General features: G+C 41.7%; 2 protein-coding genes across 2 annotated transcripts in view; both read right to left on the reverse strand.

Annotated features, from left to right (window-relative positions):
- LOC117533552 (NLR family CARD domain-containing protein 3-like) overlaps positions 1-10,345 on the reverse strand; it is a 37,990-nt gene extending 27,645 nt beyond the window's left edge. Inside the window, exons 1-10 of the mRNA XM_034197352.1 lie at positions 10,330-10,345; positions 5,235-5,331; positions 5,027-5,146; positions 4,322-4,495; positions 4,068-4,169; positions 3,654-3,755; positions 3,268-3,346; positions 2,518-2,743; positions 510-2,301; positions 233-406 (exon numbers count right to left, since the gene is read on the reverse strand). Of these exons, the coding sequence (XP_034053243.1) occupies positions 233-406; positions 510-2,301; positions 2,518-2,743; positions 3,268-3,346; positions 3,654-3,755; positions 4,068-4,169; positions 4,322-4,495; positions 5,027-5,146; positions 5,235-5,317 (2,852 nt within the window). The 5' untranslated portion in view covers positions 5,318-5,331; positions 10,330-10,345. The remainder of the gene's footprint in view (positions 1-232; positions 407-509; positions 2,302-2,517; positions 2,744-3,267; positions 3,347-3,653; positions 3,756-4,067; positions 4,170-4,321; positions 4,496-5,026; positions 5,147-5,234; positions 5,332-10,329) is intronic.
- A 7,940-nt stretch (positions 10,346-18,285) lies between these two features.
- On the reverse strand, positions 18,286-20,863 carry LOC117533550 (septin-7-like). The gene has a single exon (XM_034197349.1). The coding sequence runs from the start codon at positions 20,777-20,779 to the stop codon at positions 19,130-19,132; it is 1,650 nt and encodes a 549-aa protein (XP_034053240.1). The 5' UTR covers positions 20,780-20,863; the 3' UTR covers positions 18,286-19,129.
- Positions 20,864-24,642: the final 3,779 nt, after the last annotated feature.

Below are 24,642 nucleotides of genomic sequence, written 5' to 3' on the forward strand. Positions count from 1 at the left end.
AGCATTTTTTCGCTCGTGGCTAATTCAAAGGCTCAGCGCTAGCTTTGTGGGTTTTTTTGCATAAAAAAATAAAAAGATCAGTTAGCTGAGTTTCTTCCCGTTACATGGATATAAAAATTCATAGTTTATTAAATATTAAGATGCCCTCGGACGCTGTTTCCTGCAGATGACGCGTTTTTCCCCCCGGTGGCAGGGGGATGGGGTTTAAGAGGTTAAACAGCTTTTCACTAACCTGAGAGTCTCCAGTTCACAGTGTGGACTCTCCAGTCCAGCAGACAGCAGCTTCACTCCTGAATCCTGCAGGTCGTTGTTTCTCAGGTCCAACTCTCTCAGACTAGAGGACTGGGAGCTGAGGACTGAGGACAGAGCTGCACAGCTTCTCTCTGACAGGTTACAGCCACTCAGTCTGAAGAGGAATCAGTCATACAGAAGAAATAAATTACAAACTTGTATTTGTTTCTGATTAAATAATTAATAAATGTAATCTGGATAGTTATGTGTTCACCTACATAGCTTTGTTGGAGGCTTTGACCACTGGCAGCAGCCTCAGAAGAGCCTCCTCTGAGGCAGAGTATTTCTTCAGGTCAAACACGTGCAGATCTTCTTCTGATGACAGTAAGATGAAGACCAGAGCTGACCACTGAGCAGGAGAGAGATTCTCTGTGGAGAGACTTCCTGAACTCAGGTACCGTTGGATCTGCTTCACTAGAGAACGATCATTCAGTTCATTCAGACAGTGGAACAGGTTGATGCTTCTCTCTGGAGACAGATCCTCATCCATCTTAGTCTTAATGTACTGGACTGTTTCCTCTTCAGTCTCTGAGCCACTTCCTGTCTGTGTCAGCAGGCCTCTTAGGAGTTTCTGATTGGTCTGCAGTGAAAGACCCAGGAGGAAGCGGAGGAACAAGTCCAGGTGTCCGTTTGGACTCTGTAAGGCCTGGTCCACAGCACTCTGGTAGAGATGTGTTAGTTCAGGTTTGACCTCATACAGCTGGGAGGTTGTTGGTTCTTCTGACAGCAGGTTGACTCCAGAGGTGATGAAGGTCAGATGGACATGAAGAGCAGCCAGAAACTCCTGAACGCTCAGATGGACGAAGCAGAACACCTTGTCCTGGTACAGTCCTCTCTCCTCTCTAAAGACCTGTGTGAACACTCCTGAGTACACTGAGGCTGCTCTGATATCGATGCCACACTCTGTCAGGTCGGACTCATAGAAGATCAGGTTGCCTTTCTGCAGCTGCTCAAAAGCCAGTTTCCCCAGAGACTCCATCATCTTCCTGCTCTTTGGACTCCAGTGTGGATCTGTCTCAGCTCCTCCATCATACTTGATGTTCTTGACTTTGGACTGAACCACCAGGAAGTGGATGTACATCTCAGTCAGGGTCTTGGGCAGCTCTCCACCCTCTCTGGTTTTCAACACCTCCTCCAGAACTGAAGCAGAGATCCAGCAGAAGACTGGGATGTGGCACATGATGTGGAGGCTTCGTGAGGTCTTGATGTGGGAGATGATGGTGCCGGCCTGCTCCTGATCTCTGAATCTCTTCCTGAAGTAAACCTCCTTCTGTGGGTCAGTGAACCCTCGGACCTCTGTCACCATGTCCACACACTCAGGAGGGATCTGATTGGCTGCTGCAGGTCGTGTGGTTATCCAGAGGCGAGCAGAGGGAAGCAGCTTCCCCCTGATGAGGTTTGTCAGCAGCACATCCACTGAGGTGGTCTCTGTGACATCAGTCAGGATCTCAGTGTTGAGGAAGTCCAGAGGAAGTCGACACTCATCCAGACCGTCAAAGATGAACACGACCGGGAACTGATCAAACCTACAGATTCCTGCGTCTCTGGTTTCAGAGAAGAAGTGATGAACAAGTTCCACCAAGCTGTACTTGTTCTCTCTCACCACGTTCAGCTCTCTGAAGGTGAATGGAAATATGAACTGGATGTCCTGGTTGGCTTTGCCTTCAGCCCAGTCCAGAGTGAACTTCTGTGTTAAGACTGTTTTCCCAATGCCAGCCACGCCCTTTGTCATCACTGCTCTGATTGGTGCATCTCTTCCAGGTGAGGCTTTAAAGAGGTCTTCTTGTCTGATGGTTGTTTCTGGTCTGTGTGGTTTCCTGGATGCTGTTTCAATCTGTCTGACCTCATGTTCATTGTTGACCTCTGCAGACCCCCCCTCTGTGATGTAGAGCTCTGTGTAGATCTGGTTCAGAAGGGTTTGGTTTCCTGCTTTAGCGATGCCCTCAAACACACACTGGAACCTCTCCTTCAGGGTGGATTTGAGTTTACTGCACACTGCAGCAGGAGATCCTGAATGAACGAACAACAAGTGGAATCAGTGAGTGGGTCCTGCAGAAACACTGAGACTCTGAACATGTAAGTGTGGCTGTACAGTTTGAATCAGCTCCTCAGAGGACACACTGACGCAGACGTGTGCAGTATATTAACAGCAGAGTTTGTAAATGTAAGCTTCTCCATGTTCCTCCATCTCCTCTCCATCATGTTAAATGTGTTAAACCCTCTTACTGCTCTGCAGACGCTCAGCCAGCTCCTCCTGCTTCATGCTCCTCAGGAAGTGCAGGGTGATGTTCAGAACTGCCTCTCTGCTGCTCCTCTGCTCTTCATCCTCACCGTCCAACACCTCCTCATCCTCACTCTGACTCTCTAAGCCTTCTGGGTAATCTGAACTCAGAGCCTTCTGGATCTTCTTCAGCTCGTTCTTCACAAAAGTCACGATGTTCTCCTCCAGCAGCTGGAACAGGTTGATGAACATTGATCAGATGAATATCGTTAAAACTAAAGTTATCATGTTATTATGTAAAGGGTCACCCGACTCGAATCTTGATATCCTCTTTTTTCTATAATCATCCCACCCTCTTGTATTGCACGACTGCCCCACTTACACTTAGGCAGGGCCACACCTCAATACAGAACCCTCTGGGATCTCTTAAACAGATTTAGTCATATGCCTTCGATCAGCAGTTCATTGAACCTGGTTCTTCAGAAGTTAGCAGAGGTAAGACCTTTTAGAGATCGACCTGGATCCGATCCTAAACTTTCATAGACTCATTAGCTTCTGAAAGGTCAATCAGTAGGTCTGATTAATAGTCAGATTAACACAGGTCCACCGACGCAGCAACAGTTAATTTAAAGAAGACAACATGTGATCATCTGTCCGTCTGAAGGCCTGCTGGTCTAAACAGAGCAGCATGGACACAGTCAGGACCTGAATGGTAGATCATCTGTAGTTCACAGTAAATGTATATTTGTACACACCATAAATATGGAGTCCAGGTCTGTGTGATGCTTCGGGGCGGACTGATCACTGGGAACCTCTGAGAACTCCTGCAGAACTCTGTGGAGAAAACATCCAGAACATTTAAAGAGTCTAATCTGCACACAGCTGACTGAAGGTGTTCTGAGATGGAGACAGAATAACAGGGTAACTGTGGCTCAGCAGCTGGAGGGGGGGGGGGGGGGGGGGTTATAAAAACACCAACATTACTGAGGCCTGAAAGCGTCCGACCATCAGAAGCCTCCCAGCAGCTGATGGTGCGAGGAACAGAAAGCCCCATTATTATCTGGAGCCTGATTTGAACCAGTCTGTGGTGCCTTCTCCAAAGAGAGTCGGATGGTAACAGAGTCCAGTTTTAAATTCTTACCTTTCATCAGCACTTTGTCCAGATTTAAAGACAATAGGACGATCCATAGACCAGTCACTCTTCATGGACTCACAGCTGGGTCCAGGTCTCTGCTGCTGGATCCTGAGATAGATAAAAAACAGAGTAATAAAACCACCAGACACCTCACGCCGCCCTTCATGTCATTACCAGCTCGCTGCCTGCCGTCACCAAGCAGTGGGGGGGGGGGGGTCGTCTAAAACAATCCATGTTTAATGTCTTAATTTGAGTCTTTTCCTATTGTATGATTCATGATACAAATATATTTTAAGTAATTAGAAACCCTGTGGGTCTCTTTAACACCAACTCAAGAGAGGCTTGAGCAGGATTTACAGGATTTACTCTTCTCCAAAGAGAGTCAGATGGTAACAGAGTCTGTACATTTTAAATTCGTACCTTTCATCAGCACTTTGTCCAGCTTTAAAGTAAAGAGGAGACTCCATAGAAAAGTCACTCTTCATGGACTCACAGCTGGGTCCAGGTTTCTGCTGCTGGATCCTGATACAAATAAACACAGACCCATATTTTGGAATATAAATCTGGATTATTTGACTATATTTCCTTTTTCTGTCTCAAAAGATTCAGGAATCATATTTCAATGTTTAGATCTAAATAAGAAATGTTTTCAACAGGTCAGCCGGATCACAAACCTTCTCCTTTTACGGCTGGGTCCAGATCCATCTTCAGGTCCATCTTTAGGTCCATCTTCAGGTCCAGGTCCATCTTCAGGTCCAGGTCCATCTTTAGGTCCAGGTCCAGGTTCAGGTCCAGGTCCATCTTCAGGTCCAGGTTTAGGTTTACGTTTATGTCTCTTCTTCTGCTTCCTGATACAAACAAGTCAAAGTGAACAAAGTGAGTTATAGCAGATTCTCTCTGATTCCAGTTCATGGATCAGTTTGCTCTTTCTTTAGCTTCACATCAGTTTCAGATGTCCAGTTCTTCTTTAGCGTTCCTCTAGAGGACATCTGACTTCTAGCTGAGCAAAAACAACAACAGGAAATACACAACAACAACAACAACAACAACAACAACACAAGAATCAAAGAAACCTCTCTGAAAGGATGGAGGAAGGTAGAAGAGCCAAAGAGCTACAGAACAATGTCTCAGCGTCCGGGAGAAGAAACTCTGAACTCCTCAGAAAGAAGCTGATCACGTGACACACTTTACATTCTACTACTACTCGCTGTAGTGCTCCCCATTATATGTTTCATTTGTGTCCTCCATGATTTCCTGTTTGTGTTTTTATCATGTTCTGTTGCCTATTAGCGGTTTCTTTCTTTTTTTAACAAATCGTACGGTGTCCTTGGGTGTCACGAAAGGCGCCTACAAATAAAATGTATTATTATTATTCTCACCTTCCTTCTGCAGGACGTCCAGATTTCAAGGTAAGAGGGGGATCCATAGACCAGCCACTCTTCATGGACACACAGGTGGATCCAGGTCCAGGTCCAGCAGAGTGTGGTGTTTGCTCTGGGCTTGAACACAACACACAGAGCTCTGAGTGTGAATAATGAGTGCTGAGTTGTGACATGGAGAAGAGTCATGGACAGGTGGAGATCTCACCTCTGAGCTTTGGTCTGGCGGTCATGTTCCCCAGAGCTTTTAGAGGGGGGGGCTCCCTCCTCTCGGTTCTCACACTGATCCATAGCAGAGCCTCCACCTTCACACAAACACAACAACTTGGTTATTCATTACAACAAGCTTCACACCACAGGACACATGAGTGCTCCTCCTCTCAGATATTCAGGCTGACAGGAACCTTGATGCAGCCTCAACAGGATCAACATGTGTCCCTCAGCCCCAGGCCCACAGAGACTCAGAGTGTTGACCCCTAGAGTGTCAGAGTTTATTAAAGCACATCCAACAACTTACTGTTATGTGTTGATCCAAAAACATTAACAACTCTGCCTCCAAGAAAATGATGTCCCATACAAACAATCTGCACTCTCAATGATTTTTGGACAGAACTGATTCAAGATTCAAAGGTTTTATTTTCACATGCACATAAGCTACATTTTAGGAATGGCAATTCTGATGTTTAGAATAAAGGCTGTAGGTTTGTTACGGCACTCTTTAGCTTCATGTGTGGCGGAAACACTGCTCATCTCTTCCTCCTCAGTTCTGTGTCTGCATGCATCTGATCTGAGGACGCCGTCACTCCCTCATCAACACATCTGAGTGTCTTGAGAACCAGTGTAACCAGTGTCAGAAACCCAGTTAGTGAGAGCCGTGATGTAGTTCTACTAGCTGACCACTAGATGGTGCTAACTGAACGTCTAATGGAATTAAGATTAGCACTGATATGTGATGAAGCAACGGTGTGGATCACATGATTGTCTGCCTGACCACACACACATTTTGAGATTAATTATATATTTATAAAAAAGCTTTTCTTATAATGAACATTTTTGTGAAACATGTTGATAAAGCGTATTGTTCTACAGTGAAGAACTCTGACCTACATCTGCTAACTCTTCCTGCAGCTGCAGCAGTGTGTAAAGGGTTACACCATCTACACTCAAACAATGATGTGAACCGTCAAATAACCAAAACACAGCATGACAATAAATAATGGGACTCAATTTCCCAGAAGCATCCACTGGTGTCAAAGCCTCCACCACTACCTGTCCCTGCAGCCTGATCAGCTGGGCCCAGGAGTTCAAAACTTTGAATCCCTGGTTGCGTTCCAATAGTCCATTTAGCTTCCTAACCGAGTGAAATGACCCGGAAGTCCCTCAGTGGCAGCCATGATAAGTGCCGTTCCAGTTCTCCAAATGAAAGGGAAGGAGGTTTCAAACTTCCTTTATAACCTCCTTTAGCTTAGGAACCACTGGACCTCCCTAACCGAAAGGAGAGGAGAAAATGCTGCCCCACAATGCATTGCAGCCGCAGCATTTGCCGTCACTCAACAGTCGGTCGTTCACGGAAACAACCGATTATGACGGAGAAATGATATCATGAAAGTTACGGTGCTTATTAAGCTTTTTAAAACGTATGTGGTAAGTTGCCAAAGTGCTTTGTTCTGAACGTTCATCAGTATTATAATCAAAGAGAGAAATATGAACGTTAGTTTTTACTGAAATGATCAAATAAAGTCAACATCTCACAGTCTTTACTGAGCTGTGGGGTTTGTTCAACTTTTAAAAGATGTTTGAATGGTGATATACACAGAGATAGATGTTAAGGACTAACGTTTACAATAAATACATCTGTATTGATTTAAGATCTTTTCATCAATCATACGTATTGGGATCATTTGTATTAATGTGGACCGGAGGGAGAGGGGGACGAGCAGAAGCTTCACTTTCCTTTTTTATTTCAATTCCAACTTTGGTCATGAAGAATCTGTTTCTCTGTTGTCCACGTTGTTGTGACAGAGTCATTCTTTGGTGGGGGCTCTAGGCCCCCCTCTGCCTCCGCGCGTCCTTTTGTGAATGGGTCAGATTAACAGAGGAAGAATTCACAGCAACCATTGGTAAGGTTATAGCAAATATGCTGATTTAATGGGAAAAGATACAAATACAATATCATCACGAAGTAATCCGGATTACTCCGGCCCTGTCCTCCGCTGGGGACTCTTACTTACTCGTCTTGGCAGCTGGAGGAAAGAGAGCGAACACAAGGCCGAACAGGCTTACATATAAGAATAAAACAGGAGGGGTTAGGTCAGCTGGTCATCTTTTCAGGTCATCTCATTGGGAGATGCAAAAGATGTCGCAGCGAATCAGCGCGGGCCAGCAGAGAGGATCCGGAAACAAGAGTCTCTCAGTTTGAAGCAAAACAAACACATCTGGCATTCGCTGTCTCATATTTCTGCAGCCTACACACACACATTCTACCCTCTGCTGTCGATAGCATGTGTCTAAGGGTATTTCCTCTCTGTCCCCTCCACTTCTCATATCTCCAGCTCCCTATTATTATTGATACAAAGTAATTAAACACACACATATATTTTAGATATGTAGACTTCCCTGAAACATGACATACTGGAGATCTTTAAGCAGAAGGTACTGTCATCCACCCAGCCCCCTGCTCTGCATAACTACACCTCCCCACAGAGCAATACAACCCTGTTTACTCCAACCAGCCCAGACTGTTTATAGCCATTTTTAGACTTTACATTTATGAAAGGATAAAACAGAGAAATCAATATTTCAAATGTAACACACTTCTTAAATATCAGATGATAATAATTCTTCAACGTTCATAAAGCATAAAGCAACAGCGTCAGAGCACAGAGTCTCTAGATGAGTTCACAGGAGTCCCTCGTTCTTATTGAACATCCATGTTGTAGTCCGCTGTATAGAGAACTGTAGTTTCCATAGTTTCCCCACAGCAGCAGACGCTCATTCAGGACGTCCGCTGGCGCATCAGAAACACGTCGGATAGTGAAAGTGCATTCGATTCTCTAAAGTACCGCAGTCTCTTCTCCTAAGTCCTTTTGAATTCTCCTATCCACTATCCCTTAACCCCGTGACCTTTCACTCAGAGGTCAAGGGATAGGAGATAGGGTTAGAATTTAGGAGCTGATTTTTGGATTATCGGAACGCCACCCCTATCTGATCAGATCTGGATTTTGGGGAGTTCAAAACCAAAAAACAGGATTAGGATCACTTTGATATCCGGTCAGATCAGGAAATCCAATCCAAGCTTTAATCTGGATCAAATCTTCAAAACGGGTTCAAACCGACAACACAGGATTGGGATCAGTTTGTTCCCAAAAAACTGGATTATCCTGATCCCACCAGAGGGGTGGGTTTCCAGTGGATTACCAGAGCAACATGTACTGTACCATTTATTTAAAAATATGTTTCAATTTAAATTAGATGGCAAAGTTTGTTAACTGAAATAATACACCATTTTTAGCCTTCATGGGAAATACATTTTATTTTTCCATTTTTGCTCACGTTTGTGGCCTATTTCGTTTTCAACCAAATGTTGATGACATAAATGTTTATGCTCATGAAAGTATCACAACAAAGATTGTAAATCACAAATGCAATTTAGATTAAAGTAAAAATATCTTCAACAAAAAAAAAGTCCATCATCACCTTTCAAATAAAAAAAATATAATTAAACATTATAGAAGTCTCTGCAACGTGGTCTCTTGTCTTCCTTGTAGTATTTTTCATGTCCACTAGATGGCGCTCGGTAGGATTAAAGCACTGATATTCAGGATCTAGTCATCTTGAAAAGTCGTAATCTGGATCAGGCTGATCCTATCCTGAATTGCTTTGAACTCCAGGGACAACATTTGGCCGACTTGTCTGATCCTGGATCACAACAAATGGGATTTCAAAATCTGATCGGATCTGATTGAGATTAAAAGTTTTGAACTCCTGGGCCCTGGTGAGACCCGCCCATGGACTCAGGTGAGACCCGCCCATGGACCCAGGTGAGACCCGACCATGGACCCAGGTGAGACCCGCCCATGGACCCAGGTGAGACCCGCCCATGGACCCAGGTGAGACCCGCCCATGGACCCAGGTGAGACCCGCCCATGGACCCAGATGAGACCCGCCCATGGACCCAGGTGAGACCCGCCCATGGACCCAGGTGAGACCCGCCCATGGACCCAGGTGAGACCCGCCCATGGACCCAGGTGAGACCCGCCCATGGACCCAGGTGAGACCCGCCCATGGACCCAGGTGAGACCCGCCCATGGACCCAGGTGAGACCCGCCCATGGACCCAGGTGAGACCCGCCCATGGACCCAGGTGAGACCCGCCCATGGACCCAGGTGAGACCCGCCCATGGACCCAGGTGAATAAAAGCAGCAGTCTCCATTGTTCTCCTCTCCTCTGAGCATTACAAATCAGCCTCCCAAAAAACAACGTTCCCGTACGACTGCATTCTCAATAACACAACAACACAACTCCTGGGTTATGTTTAGAAAAATATACAAATAAGGAAGTTAGTTCGTAAATTAGTAAATGCAGTTCCGGACTTTAATCACAATTACATTTCCCTTATGCCTCTTTTGTGGACAATACGAGAAATATTCTTGATGTGTCAAAATCAGAATACAATAAGTAAAAGCAATGTTATTGATATTTATTTTTGATATTGAGGTAATCCAAAAGTAACAGAAAGTAATCAGGATACATGACTTTAACATTGGGGCAATTAGATTACGTTACTGATTACTGTTTTTAACAGGTAATTGGTCATTTTAGGTAACCCTCATCACCCTGTTTACAATCCCAAACTTTAAATTGGTCTATGTAGAAAGGATTCTGCAGCCTGTAGAGAGCTGAGCTGAGAGGAGGAGGATGGCTGTATCGGAGCCCTTCTCACTTCCTCCATGCACTTTAGTTCAGAGTCTTAAGAGTTACAAATAATAAATGCAGCTCAGTCACATGATCAGAGTTCTTAGACCGGTTCTGACACACCCTGCATTTCCACTGATGATGTGTGTTCTCCATGTTAGTGATCTATGATAACAATCAGACTGCTGCTCATTCTACCTGAGAAACACTGACAACAGAACATGGAACTCTTTCTAAATGCATTCTGCTTTAACTCAGAGAGAAACACAATATTTCAAACAGATATTTAGAATCAGCATGAAGAAACGTGTCCAGGTAAACAGAGACACAGCACAATGTGATCAGAGTGATCCTGATGATGAGACAGATTCCTCTGGGAGGATTCTCACCTGCTGAACTCTCTCCAGGTCCTCTCACAGACTCTCTCCAGGTCCTCTCACAGACTCTCTCCAGGTCCACTCACAGACTCTCTCCAGGTCCACTCACAGACTCTCTCCAGGTCCTCTCACAGACTCTCTCCAGGTCCTCTCACAGACTCTCTCCAGGTCCTCTCACAGACTCTCTCCAGGTCCTCTCACAGACTCTCTCCAGGTCCACTCACAGACTCTCTCCAGGTCCTCTCACAGACTCTCTCCAGGTCCTCTCACAGACTCTCTCCAGGTCCTCTCACAGACTCTCTCCAGGTCCTCTCACAGACTCTCTCCAGGTCCTCTCACAGACTCTCTCCAGGTCCTCTCACAGACTCTCTCCAGGTCCTCTCACAGACTCTCTCCAGGTCCTCTCACAGACTCTCTCCAGGTCCTCTCACAGACTCTCTCCAGGTCCTCTCACAGACTCTCTCCAGGTCCTCTCACAGACTCTCTCCAGGTCCTCTCACAGACTCTCTCCAGGTCCTCTCACAGACTCTCTTCGTGTGTGGAGGAAACTCAGCTCTTCCTCGTCTGTCCTGTGTCTGCATGCATCTGATCTGAGGACGCCGTCACTCCCTCATAAAAGGGGGGGGGGGGGGTTTCTACAACACAGTCACAGAAATGTTGGTCCAGAACGAGAGGAGCATGGACTTTAGAACCCTGAGGATCCACGGTTCTGCTTCTCTGTTTTCACTGTGTTGGTTTTCTCTCTCTCTCTCTCTCTCTCTCTCTCTCTCTCTCTCTCTCTCTCTCTCTCTCTCTCTCTCTCTCTCTCTGTCTCTGTCTCTGTCTCTCTCTCTCTCTCTCTCTCTCTCTCTCTCTCTCTCTCTCTCTCTCTCTCTCTCTCTCTCTCTCTCTCTCTCTCTCTCTCTCTCTCTCTCTCTCTCTCTCTCTCTCTCTCTCTCACTCCCTCTATGTCTCTTCGGCTGGGCGTGGCTGACCTATATTTGGACTTGCTACTCACCTTAACCTGTTTTTTCCACCTGTTTGTTTCCCTGCCCTGAGGCCTGCACTACGCAGCAGGATTAGTGGTTAACCTGTTGAGCCCCGAGCCTCAAAAGTCAGAATCAATATAGATGTTTTTTAGTTTAAAGTAAATTAAAATTGAACATGGTAAAAACATTTAAATTATCGTGTCCTTCCAACAATTCTTCTTTACTTATAGTGAAAACTAACCTTGGATGATGGTAAGGTAGACTAAAAGCTTTAGGAATCCAAAGTACAACATATAATAAGTACCCTGTATCAAGATTGATGCAAGACAAGTGAAATCTGACCTTTTTAGAGAGGTTTAAGAAAAAAAAACACATCTGGGGTCATTTGGGTTGATTTGCCGTATCTCTGGAACCCATTGGTCGATTTTGGTGATTGACACCTCTTTTGAACCGTTAGAGCGTGAATGTACTGCATATTGTATGTACTGTTTATTGTATGTACTGTATATTTGATATACTGTATGTACTGTATATTGTCTGAGGGTGTTTGTTCCTTGTCTAAGGCAGAGGGCACTGAGCACAACGATGTATTACACATGACCATAACATTTAGCTAGGACTATGAGTCTTGGATAATATATATGCCTCATGTGTTTATTCTTCTTTTATAGTTGCAGTCGTGGCGTATTTGATGTTATCTTGATAACCTCCACCTGAATTGCCCTCTAACCAGGGTTGGGTATTAAAGATGTTGGTAGAGAGCTTTGAGTGATTTTAGGGATAAATTAGTAGAGCCTGCAAATTAATAAAATGATATATTCATCAACAATAATAACTGAGAGGAGTGTAGAGTAAAATCTGAATAGACACAACATGCAGACCGATGAAGATAAATATCCAAATACCGTCTGCAGTTAACATGGTCTCCGCTGATATAATTATGCTTATTTACTATTCTACAATAAAGGAATGTCATGAATTAAAAATGTTTTTCTGAGATGTCATACTTTATGATATTGAAGCAGTTGTTATTAGCTGTTAATCAGTAACCAGACCGCCTGTAAACAGCTTCAGACTCTGAACTCCCCTCATTATCTGAGAGACACTGGCTGTACAAATGTTGGTGTTATGTTTATGCATGGGGTTTTTGTTATTGTGTTTTCTTGTTGCTTGCTCCTTTTACCCCTCACTACTCTGTCTCTCCTTCTCTGCAGGGCTGGTGTGTGACAGGGGGGCGTGGCTGGTATCTCCTGGCTGCAGATGAGGCACACCTGTTCCTATTCACATAATCAACCTGCTCTTTAAGAGCCTGGCCCTCACCTCACTTCTCTGCCAGAGAATTAACTGTTGTTCGTAAATGCTGCCTTTTCTGCAGCCTGGAGTCTAGTTTTGTTTCTTTGCAGTTTTTGAGGAACTCTTGAGTTTTTGTCGGAGACGTTTTTCCCTCTGCTTAGTTTTGGACCCTACTGCAGCCAGCCAGCTCCCTGTCTTCGGTACCTGCCTTGGACTTGTTTTCTTCATTAAACACATTGAACTTAATTTTGTGTCCGTCTCTGCTTTGGGGTCCAAGTAGTATCCAAACGCCACAGTTGGTCTGTTTCAAAGAGACTAAGTGGGCTGTCCCTTGGTACTGCAACAAAACCTCTAACAATAAAACTAATGACACACAATTCCTGGAAACAACAACAAGTTTGGCTTCGACTGACAACGTATAGAGAGACAGAAAAATACCAACAGTCCTGCAGTAAATCCAACCTGTGTGAAAACTGTGTTTGTCAGGAGAGTTCTACAATCTGTGCTCTTGTTGTTTCATGGTGGTGAAGTACAGGATTACATTTATTGTGCAGCTGTTTCTAATATATCTGCTCCTCCATAGCAAATGTAGATAATGGAGACAAAATATTAGACAGATAACGACAACCGCAGCACAAAGTAGAGGCTCAAAATGAACCACAGAATGGGGCGAAAACAGCTAAAGTCATCAGAACAAGCCTAAACCCTAACCCTAAAGTCATCTGAACTAGTGTTGACATTTCCTGCAGCTAGCCCCACGGACCCTTCGGCGGGTCTGAAACCACAACATCTGCAAGCAACAGTGTCTGAACTTCCCCGCGTGGATTAAGGAAGGTCCATCTTATCTCATCTTATCTTGTCTTGTCTTGTCTTATCTTGTCTTATCTTGTCTTATCTTGTCTTGTCTTATCTTGTCTTGTCTTATCTTGTCTCATCTTATCTTATATTTGCTTGTCTTGTCTTGTCTTATCTCGTCTTATCTTGTCTTGTCTTGTCTTATCTTGTCTTATCTCGTCTTATCTTGTCTTGTCTTGTCTTGTCTTGTCTTATCTTGTCTTATCTTGTCTTATCTCATCTTATCTTGTCTTGTCTTATCTTGTCTTGTCTTATCTTGTCTTGTCTTATCTTGTCTTATCTTATCTTGTCTGGTCTTATCTTGTCTTGTCTTATCTTGTCTTATCTTGTCTTATCTTGTCTCATCTTGTCTCGTCTTATCTTGTCTCGTCTTGTCTTGTCTTATCTTGTCTTATCTTGTCTTGTCTTGTCTTGTATTGTCTTATCTTGTCTTGTCTTGTCTTGTCTTGTCTTGTCTTGTCTTGTCTCATCTTATCTTATATTTGCTTGTCTCGTCTCGTCTCGTCTCGTCTCATCTCGTCTTGTCTCGTCTCATCTCGTCTCGTCTTGTCTTGTCTTGTCTTATCTCGTCTTGTCTTGTCTTATCTTGTCTCATCTTATCTTATATTTGCTTGTCTCGTCTCGTCTCGTCTCGTCTCGTCTCGTCTCGTCTTTTCTTGTCTTGTCTTGTCTTGTCTTATCTTGTCTCATCTTATCTTGTCTTGTCTTATCTTGTCTTATCTTATCTTGTCTTGTCTTATCTGGTCTTGTCTTATCTTGTCTTATCTTGTCTCATCTTGTCTTGTCTCATCTTGTCTTGTCTTGTCTTGTCTTATCATATCTTGTCTTGTCTTGTCTTGTCTCATCTTATCTTGTCTTGTCTTGTCTTATCTTGTCTTATCTTGTCTCATCTTATCTTGTCTTGTCTTATCTTGTCTTGTCTTGTCATATCTTGTCTTGTCTTGTCTTGTCTTATCATATCTTGTCTTGTCTTATCTTGTCTTGTCTCATCTTATCTTGTCTTATCTTGTCTTGTCTTATCTTGTCTTGTCTTGTCTTGTCTTATCTTGTCTTGTCTTGTCTTATCTTGTCTCATCTTGTCTTGTCTTGTCTTGTCTTGTCATATCTTGTCTTGTCTTGTCTTATCATATCTTGTCTTGTCATATCTTGTCTTGTCTTGTCTTGTCTTGTCTTGTCTTGTCTTGTCTTATCTTGTCTTATCTTGTCTTGTCTTATCATATCTTGTCTTGTCTTGTCTTGTCATATCTTGTCTTGTCTTGTCTTGTCTCATCTTATCTTGTCTTGTCTTGTCTTATCTTGTTTTATCTTGTCTCATCTTATCTTGTCTTGTCTTATCTTGTCTTGTCTTGTCATATCTTGTCTTATCATATCTTGTCTTATCTTGTCTTGTCTCATCTTATCTTGTCTTATCTTGTCTTGTCTTATCTTGTCTTATATTGTCTTGTCTTGTCTTATCTTGTCTTGTCTTGTCTTGTCTTGTCTCATCTTATCTTGTCTTGTCTCATCTTGTCTTGTCTTATCTTGTCTTATCTTGTCTTATCTTGTCTTGTCTTATCTTGTCTCATCTTATCTTGTCTTATCTTGTCTTGTCTTATCTTGTCTTATCTTGTCTTGTCTTGTCTTATCTTGTCTTATCTTGTCTTGTCTCATCTTATCTTGTCTTATCTTGTCTTGTCTTGTCTTATCTTGTCTTATCTTGTCTTGTCTTATCTTGTCTTATCTTGTCTTGTATTGTCTTGTCTTATCTTGTCTTGTCTAAAGCAGCCTCTCTCTCCTCTGTCATCATCCTGTTGGACCTGTCTGCTGCATTCGACACGGTGATTCATCAGATCCTCCTTCGCACTCTCCAAGAACTTGGAGTTTCAGGCTCTGCACTTTCCCTCCTCACCTCATACCTCAAAGACCGTACAGGGTAACTTGGAGAGGGTCCGAGTCCGATCCTAAAAGACAAACCTGCTGTTTTTATCAATTATTATTGCATTTTAACGACAAATAGGCGATGTTTTACAGCTATACAAGTACTAATACCTCACTGTGAAAATACAACATGCAGGGAAAAGTCCTGCATTTAAAACTTTCATGTAAAAGTATTAATTGAGCAGTAAAATGTAGTTGAAGTAAAAGTTACCAACACATCTGGAAATACATGGTTTTAACTGGACAGAAAATATAAATATTACTGGAACTAAATATATAGTATCAGAAAACAGAAATACTGAAGTAAATCACTAATACCTTGAAGTTGTAGTTAAGTATTTGAGTAAAAGGTCACAACAGAGGAGGTAAAAGTCCTGCATTTAAAAAAGTATCAGCAAAATGTAGTTAAAGTAAAAGTATTGATTATGCAGTAAAATATATTTGGAGTAATCCACACATCTGGAGAAACATGGCTGCTCCATTTGAAGTCTCCTCCAAACGCGTTCAACCAAAGCGACCTTCATCTCCCGGAGTCAGACGACACAGCTGACGGATCCTTCAGCGTATCCCAGAATTCATTGCGCCGGTGTCCAGTGAGTTTTGACGTCCGTTGACTCAGAGGAAAATACTTTAAAGTAAGTATTGTTTTTTAATTCACTCAAATATTAAACGACACAAACGTCAAACCCAATAAGGACGGGGGACGTACGTTTTTAATAACATAATAAATATGTGATATATGTAATGCTAACTAGCTAGCTGGAGATGCTGCACTATTCTGTTAGTAGACTAGTGCAGTTTGTTTGGCTCCTATAGTTTGTTTTGCTGTTTATTAACCTAAGGGGGCATCAATCAATTATTTAACTTTAACTTCTTTAACTGCATTTCACTGACACACTTTACTAAAGTCAGGTTTTGAATGCAGGACTTTTACCTGCAGTATTTTCATAGTAAAGTTTTAGTAATTTTCCAGCTGTAAATAATTATTTGAAATCAAAATAATATATTTTAAACAGGGTGAGCTTCATCGTGAGGAAGATCTGACATTGTGATTAAATCCAGGAGAGGGCGGTAGTGCTACATTGAGGATTTAGGCTGCAGTAACAACCCTCATTGGAAGAAGAGTAAATTATAAAACTTGTTTAATCTCCGCCCAGGAGTTCAACACTTTTAATCCCTATCTGATCAAATCAGATTTGGATTTTGGGGAGTTCAAAACCAAAAAACAGGATTAGGATCACTTTGATATCCGATCAGATCAGGAAATCCAATCCAAGCTTTAATCTGGATCAAATCTTCAAAACGGGTAGTTCAAACCGACAACACAGGATTGGGATCAGTTTGATCCCAAAAAACTGGATTATCCTGATCCGACCAGAAGGGTGGATTTCCAGTGGATTACCAGAGCAAAATGTACTGTACCATTTATTTAAAAATATGTTTCAATATAAATAAGATGGCAAAGTTTGTTAACTGAAATAATACACCATTTTTAGCCTTCATGGGAAATCAATTTTATTTTTCATTTTTTGGTCACGTTTGTGGTGGCCTATTTTGTTTTCAACCAAATGTTGACATAAATGTTTATGCTCATGAAAGTATCACAACAAAGATTGTCAATCACAAATGTAATTTAGATTAAAGAAAAAATATTTTCAACAACAAAAAAAGTCCATCATCTGTCATCACCTTTCAAAAGTAATTGCGGACAATAGATGTCTCTGCAATGTGGTCTCTTGTCTTCCTTGTATTATTTTTCATGTCCACTAGATGGCGCTCGGTAGGATTAAAGCACTGATATTCAGGATCTAGTCATCTTGAAAAGTCGTAATCTGGATCAGGCTGATCCTATCCTGAATTGTTTTGAACTCCAGGGACAAAATCTGGCCGACTTGTCTGATCCTGGATCACAAAAAATGGGATTTCAAAATCTGATCGGATCTGATTGAGATTAAAAGCTTTGAACTCTTGGGCCCTGGAATGTATGATCCGATCAGCTGGAGGAAAATACTTTAAATGTAAGTATTGTTTTCAATTTACTCAAATATTTGACAACACCTACGCCAAACCCAAGAGGCCTTAAAGCGTACATCTTCAATAAATATATATATAAAAATGACTTTCTAAACTATTTAATAAATAAATAAACGTTTTAATATAAATTCTTTACATTTACATAAACATATTTGTTATTAGTGGATCATCATCGCCTCAATCATGTTTACCTTTTACAATAAAAGTGTTCCCTGCTTCTCTCAGAGCAACTCCACAAACTAGCTCACAAACTAGCTCACACGCACACACACACACACACACACACACACACACACACACACACACACACACACACACACACACACACACACACAGGGATTGGAACCAAGCAATAGCATTAATTGTATGTTCTCCAAATACAATTCTTACTAAAAGTATATATTCTGATGTAACCCTTTTGTAGCCCTCTATAACAGATGCAATAACTTGTATTTAGTTATTTAATTACAGCACTACATGGAGCTAGTTACTCTACATGTTTCATCTTGATTCAAATAAAGAACCAAACTTGTGCTCTTATATTAAATATTCATAAACTTGCACATGTCTAATCTAGAATGAAACTTCAGGAGACGTAATGAAATGTCTCCCTATAGCATATTTTAAAACATTTATTTACATGTTGTTGAATCACATACTTTGCATATTTATTACTTTTTCACCAACAACTTCCCCATAATCAGAAAACCATCTGTTTTTGTTTTTAAGAAAACTAAATATCTTTGGAGAGGATTTGTAATTAGGGTCAACACCTAACATGTATTTATAATGTAATGATACATTCCTCTAAACCCCAAGAGGCCGCATCGAGCTTTGCTCAGAGGTCAGACGATGATAGAAGGAGCTGCTGTCTTTCAGTAGACCACAACAGATACTTGTTTTTATTGATTCACTGATATATGGTTACAAATGATTACAAATGATAACAATGATTAAATGATGAAGAATCTGAACTAAACTGCTGAAACTCAAGTCTCAAAATAAAACCATAAATGCTTAATATCTAAAAAGGTAAAAATGCAAAGTAACTGAATGCAAATCTTAAAAACAGGAGACGTTTCTTTCAACTCTGTCGTCACTGACACCTGTTTCATAAACAGCACATTCCAGGTGAGCATCATCATACATGGTTAAAGAAACACCACGAACATCAGCATTTTATGCACAAATGATTCAATGATGAAGAAAAAAGATGAACTCGACTGACAACAATCAAGCCTCAAAATAAAGCAACTCATGATGAACATCTAAAAAGTTATAAATGCAACTCGTAGAAAACTAGAAATGGAGTTTTTCCTTGTTTCTACTTTCCAGCAGAAAGCTGCGTCTCTTTTAGATGCAGTTCATGTGATGAGTGTGATCTGAAGAAAGTGAGCTGCAGGTCGAACATCCTCATATGTGGAGAATACACAATAACATCAGAACAAATGATTACACATCGTCTTTTACTCCAAACATAGTTTAGAAATCAGTCAAAAGCCTCAGGAGCTGCAAAGACTTTCTGCAGAACTGTCAACTAAAGATTCAAAGGCATCATTTTCTTATTCCAAAGTATTGAATTATATATAACATAATAACGTGAAGTAAGTGATGAACAGTAAACCTCAAAGGGCAGGAATTCAAACATTTAAACAAAGGTGATGACACGTCAAATATGAAATCATTATTTCAGCATCACACTTGGTCTAATGAAATACCTTTCATCAAAGTGTAGAGCCTGTTTTCTACTCAGCTGTGTTTCCTCTGAAGAGATCCCTAGCTGCTTTACCCACTTTGTTACCAAATGCTGCGGCTTTACCAGACATGTAGCTCAGAGCTGATTTGGCTCTTTGATTTTCCTCCATTTGACTTTTCATCTCCTCCAGTTTCTTGACCTTCTCTGTGTCTCCCTTCTCCTTCATCTTCTCGATCAGGACATCCAGGTGGACATGAGTGGAGAGTGAAACATCATTCAGGGCGATCTTCTCCAGTTCCACAACATGTTGGAAAGACTCTTCCAGAAACTGATCTTTTTCTTTCTGGAGGTCTTCTATGTTCTTCTGGAGAGTTTCCAAGAGGCTCACTGACTCCTCACTGTCTTCTTTACCCTTCTCATACATGGCTTTCATCTGCTGTATGGTCCTAGTAACTCTCCTTGTCTTGCTCACATATCTCCACGGTGTTTTCAGATGATTTGGATCCCTGCACTTATCCTCACATTCAGTGCATTGTTCTGTTTTCACGTGTTTGGTTACATTACACTTCCCAGTACACACCGTGCAGTAGAGCTCATTCTTATGGCCTGATACACTACACTCTTTGTTGCATATTGTGCATTTCTTTTCCATGACCTCACAGTAACTTGGATCTGGGGCCACTTCGCATTGATCGTGACAAGTCTCCTTACAGTCGTCACAGCTGGTAGTTCCTGTATTGTTTAACCACAAACACCACCATATCTTCCTACATTCGACAGGTTCTTTACCTTTATAGACTTCATCAACTTCTACCTTGAAGTCCTCGTTATTCTTCATGTCTTGTTCGTGTTTCTTCAGAGCTTCCTGAGTCTGTTTGATCTCTCTTTGTTTCAGTTCAATGAACTGAACTCTCTCCTGCAGGTTGTGGATGCAGGCTGCCAGTCTGATGCGTCTATTCAACACTTCAACAGTTCCTTTCAGGTTCTGTGGTTTGGTTTTTTTCAGGAAATCTGCAAAGTTACAGATTTCATCTTCTGTTGATTCCCATGCATTCTTTAGAGCACGCTCATTTCTCTTATTTCTCTCTGTTTTCTGCTTGTTATCAAACATGAAATAAACAGGCTGACCCTCCTCGTCTTTGGCACACCTGATTTGCGCATCTTTCAGAGCTTGTAGAACATTTTCAGGTGTCACAAAGTTTGAGTGTGTGACGAGGGCAACGATGTTCTTCTCTATGTCTTTTCCAAACAGGGACATCATTGATTCAAAGACGTACATCAGTCGGTCACTCAGTCGATTGTCACTCGTTTTCAGCACCAGACACACTGCATCGATCTCATGAACTCCATCTGTTGAGCAGAACAAGTCCAACAATCTTTCGCTGATGAGGACATCTCTCTCATTCCCTCTGGTGTCACCAAACCCGGGAGTATCGATGATGGTCAGAGAGAAGGGCAGAGTTCTGTCTTCAAGACCAAAGACCTCGTACACGATCACGTCTGACGTCTGACTTTCCGATTGACTCTTCTTCTCTTCCTGTACCATCTGAACAAAGCCATCGTCCTCGTACTTCACTCCCATGGCGAAGTTAACCAGAGCGTTGATCAGAGCGGATTTTCCTGTGCCTGTTTCACCAACAAGCAAGATGGTTTTGTTTTTCTTTGTTGGATCTCTTTCACCGATAGTTAGTCTGCTCATATTTCCAATTTCCTTTTTTTCTGGAATCAGCCGGTAGATAGAAGGAGATCCTGGAATGATCTCATGTTTGTATTTGGATGAGATGCACCTGTAGAAAAGTAAAGACATTAGCTCAAAAGCTAGTGAATATAAAATTCACCCTGTTGCTGCTACAACTGAATTTCCCCTCGGGGATTAATAAAGGTTCATCTTATCTTAAATAAAAAAACATCTTACAGTAAATGAGTTTAGTGTGTGTAACTTAAATCCACCAAGAATTCTCCAATATCATTTACGAGGTGTGCATTTTTAGTATTAACAGACGCCCCTGAGGCAACATTCAAAATGTATACAAAGGTTATTTTACCTGCCTAATTCTTTCACAACGTGGTTCTTCAGTTATGTGACAAAGTAATCCTAAAGTAATAATGTCTGTTGAAGCCATTTTGGATTTCTATCTTATTTATATTTATAATTAAATATTATGAATGTTTTGTACATGATGTTTTATTATTTATTATTGTTTTGATTGATGCCGACTATCTATGTATTATTATGGTGGCGTCACATAGGCGTGGTTTTGGCCCTTTAATAGATGACAGGTGCTCACGATGAGTGGAAGGCAAACAGTTTATACACCGCACGATAGAGACCGCATGGGGAATTCTGGATGACAAAATGTACCCAAGATACGGCGTATGGCTGTGAATCTTTTGTTTAAGAGTTTAGAGTTTTGTTTAGTATTTTGTCAGTATTTCTTTAAATAAACGGTGATATCTGATCATTAATGTGGATGCGCGTTGATTTTTCTGACCGTTCATAACATAGCTAATAAATTCCCCAACAGATCAACAGCTTCATGGAAAGGACTTCATTATTCAATGGAATGAAGTAACTCGGATTAAAGAAGCAGATGGACCGCACTGATAAAACACTGCCTGCCAATGGAAATGAAGTGTTCATTTGACCAAAGTGACGGATGGAATCTAAATTAAAGTAAACATCTGATGGCGCATTCCGATTAAAGGAGACGGATAAGCGCAGGCAAAAAATAAGTGGATTCTGAATGAAAAATGTAACTAAACGAATTCCCTCGCAAATAAATCATACAAAGCGGAAAACTGATGGCTGAAGGAACTGAATGGCAGATGAGATGGCCACTGAAATAAATATCAAATCACAACGAGAGGCATTTCAATCTCTCTGTGCAATGCGCAGAACCAAACTTGGGCATTGTACATGCAAAACGAAAGAAATGAATACACTGATGCAAGAGAATGCTGATGTTGAAAATGTACATGAATGTGTTGCTGAATATAAAAGACCGCTGGGTGAATTTAAATCATGGCATGAATCTGTGCAAAGACTTTTACCTGAGGATGTGGGAGAAAATGAAACTCTGGACTGGTATGAGCCAAAGATGAAACATTTCACAAAGTTTTCAAGCAAAGTTGAAAAATGTAAAGATTCTCAGTCTGATTGTGGGTCTCTTGTGAATGCATCTGACAGACTGTTTCAAGGAGTGGCTCAAAATCATCATCCATTTCATCAGAGAGAATGAAAGCTGCTGCAGAAAAGGCTGCTCTGCTGGCCAGAGCTGAAGCTCTCAAAGGGAAACGCACTAGAAATGGAGAAAGTGTAATTCAATTCAAAACTGGAATCCCTGGAAATGGAAGCAAACATTGAAGCAACTGATGCAAAATGAAAGACACTGGAAGAGTTTGAAAACAACATGGAACACAATTTAAAAGGATCTTTGAAACATGGAGGAAACTGGATGGAGCATGAAGATGGAAAGACCCCTGTACCAGAGATACAGCTGGAGGATAGATCTGCTGACTTTAGCGCAGCAGGCCTATCACAGCTGGACTTCGTGAGACTTGGAGCTAAAACACCTTTACAGAGAATGATGCGAGCTCAACACAATCCAGAACCAAACAGCGAAAGGATGGACGGAGATAATGTAGCAACTAAAAACACCCGCACAGCCAAAGTTGTAGTATCTGATGGACCTCATATACATGCCGTCAGGGCCCTCTAGGCCCTCACAGAGGGCCTAGAGGGCCCTGACGGCTCGCCACTGGATGGACCTCATATCAGAGTCCTGCACGGGTCTGATTTTCAAGAGCCGCTCCCGCCCCGCACCCGCAACGTGCAATACCGAACCCGCCCCGCTACCCGCACATATTGCCAATTAGTTCCGCAACCCGACCCGTCGGCACAAGATCCGCAACCCGACCCGAACCCGCATATATATGAGCAGTGAAAACATGCAATTATTAACACACGCAGTTGCATATTTGTCTCAAAAAGCGTGGGATGTTGGTTATTTTCTCCATCTACGAATCAAAAGCCTCCAGACGTTGGATTTCGCTCTTGAGGAAGTGTTATTGAAAATGCTGTATTCTCCGCTAGAGCGCTTCACCTCAGCCATTTCCAATGTGGCGCGCTCAGCAGCAGATGAGCGCTGCAGAGGTTATGATTATGCGCGGTCCCGCGGGGGAGAGGTCTGAGGATTTAAACATTAAACTAAATTATTATTATTTGAATATATTTATTATGCAATACCCACGACCCGACCCGCATCATCTTTGTTTTACCCAGACCCGAACCCGGAAAAAAGCGTTTGAAAAAGTACCCGCGGGTACCCGATCCGATGCAGGACTCTGCCTCATATACATATACATTTTGTATTAGTTTATGTACCAAAATGCACATTAATAAAAACCACAGTGTGTGTATGTGTGTGTGTGTGTGTGTGTGTGTGTGTGTGTGTGTGTGTGTGTGTGTGTGTGTGTGTGTGTGTGTGTGTGTGTGTGTGTATGTGTGTGTGTGTGTGTGTGTGTGTGTGTGTGTGTGTGTGTATGTGTGTGTGTGTGTGTGTGTGTGTGTGTGTGTGTGTGTGTGTGTGTGTGTGTGTGTGTGTGTGTGTGTGTGTGTGTGTGTGTGTGTGTGTGCCGTGTGGCGGTTTGTCAGTTGGTCGACGTCACTACTGCGTGCACATGCAGCTTGCGTCTTTCCAACGGTCCGAGAGGTGGGTTGATTCTAGTTCAAATCCGTCTATAAAAGTGTTTATAAAAGTTATAATTTGTGATTTTCAAATTGTGTAATCTAGTTCTATATAATATTAAATCAATTCAGTGTAAATTCTATTAAGATATGAGATCGCGAAATTAGTTAATTTATGATTTCCATCAGAATATGGGCTCATTTTAGCCGTTAGCCAGCTAGCTTAACCTCAGTGGATTTTATATTAACTGTTATAATATATAATCTTTTATATCAGGATCTGAGTGCCTTCACACAGTGGACGGTGCTTTGGATACACTTCTCTACAGGTATGGAGATTCTTCCCTTTTACAAACGATTCTTAAAAGTGTTAATTTATAAATCTGTAAGCTAATGTTTCATATTCAACAGTTAGCTTACGCTAACGTGTTGTTGCTATGGTAACAAGACTACATGTTATTTCTATGGTAACTCTTCTGCATGTTAATGTGCACTTTAACCTTTTGACATGACACATGACATCTATATTACATTTATAATGATAATACTGGTTAAAGTGACACTATAAAGCATTTACATACACACAAATATAGATATTTAAAAATGTTATAATTGTATTTATTTATATTTTACTACACAATCAATACTTTTACTGTTTTGATTGCAGTCATTTTACCTGTAGTTTATTCATAGTGAGGTGTACTTTTACCGGTGTTAATAGGGATTTGGAATCTAAATAATATATACTGTATATAACGGGTGACATTCTGGTTGAATCCAGAAGATGGCAGTAGTGCTGCATTAAGGATTTAGGCTGCAGTAACAACCCACATTAAAAGTAAAATATGAAACTGTATTTAATGTATGTTTTATCT

The sequence above is a fragment of the Gymnodraco acuticeps genome, unplaced genomic scaffold (assembly GCF_902827175.1).
Source record: "Gymnodraco acuticeps unplaced genomic scaffold, fGymAcu1.1, whole genome shotgun sequence".
Taxonomy (NCBI): domain Eukaryota; kingdom Metazoa; phylum Chordata; class Actinopteri; order Perciformes; family Bathydraconidae; genus Gymnodraco; species Gymnodraco acuticeps.

Excerpts from the sequence above, each read along its gene's own strand:
- LOC117533550 (XM_034197349.1), bottom strand. The coding sequence starts at position 20,779 with ATGAGCAGACTAACTATCGGTGAAAGAGATCCAACAAAGAAAAACAAA.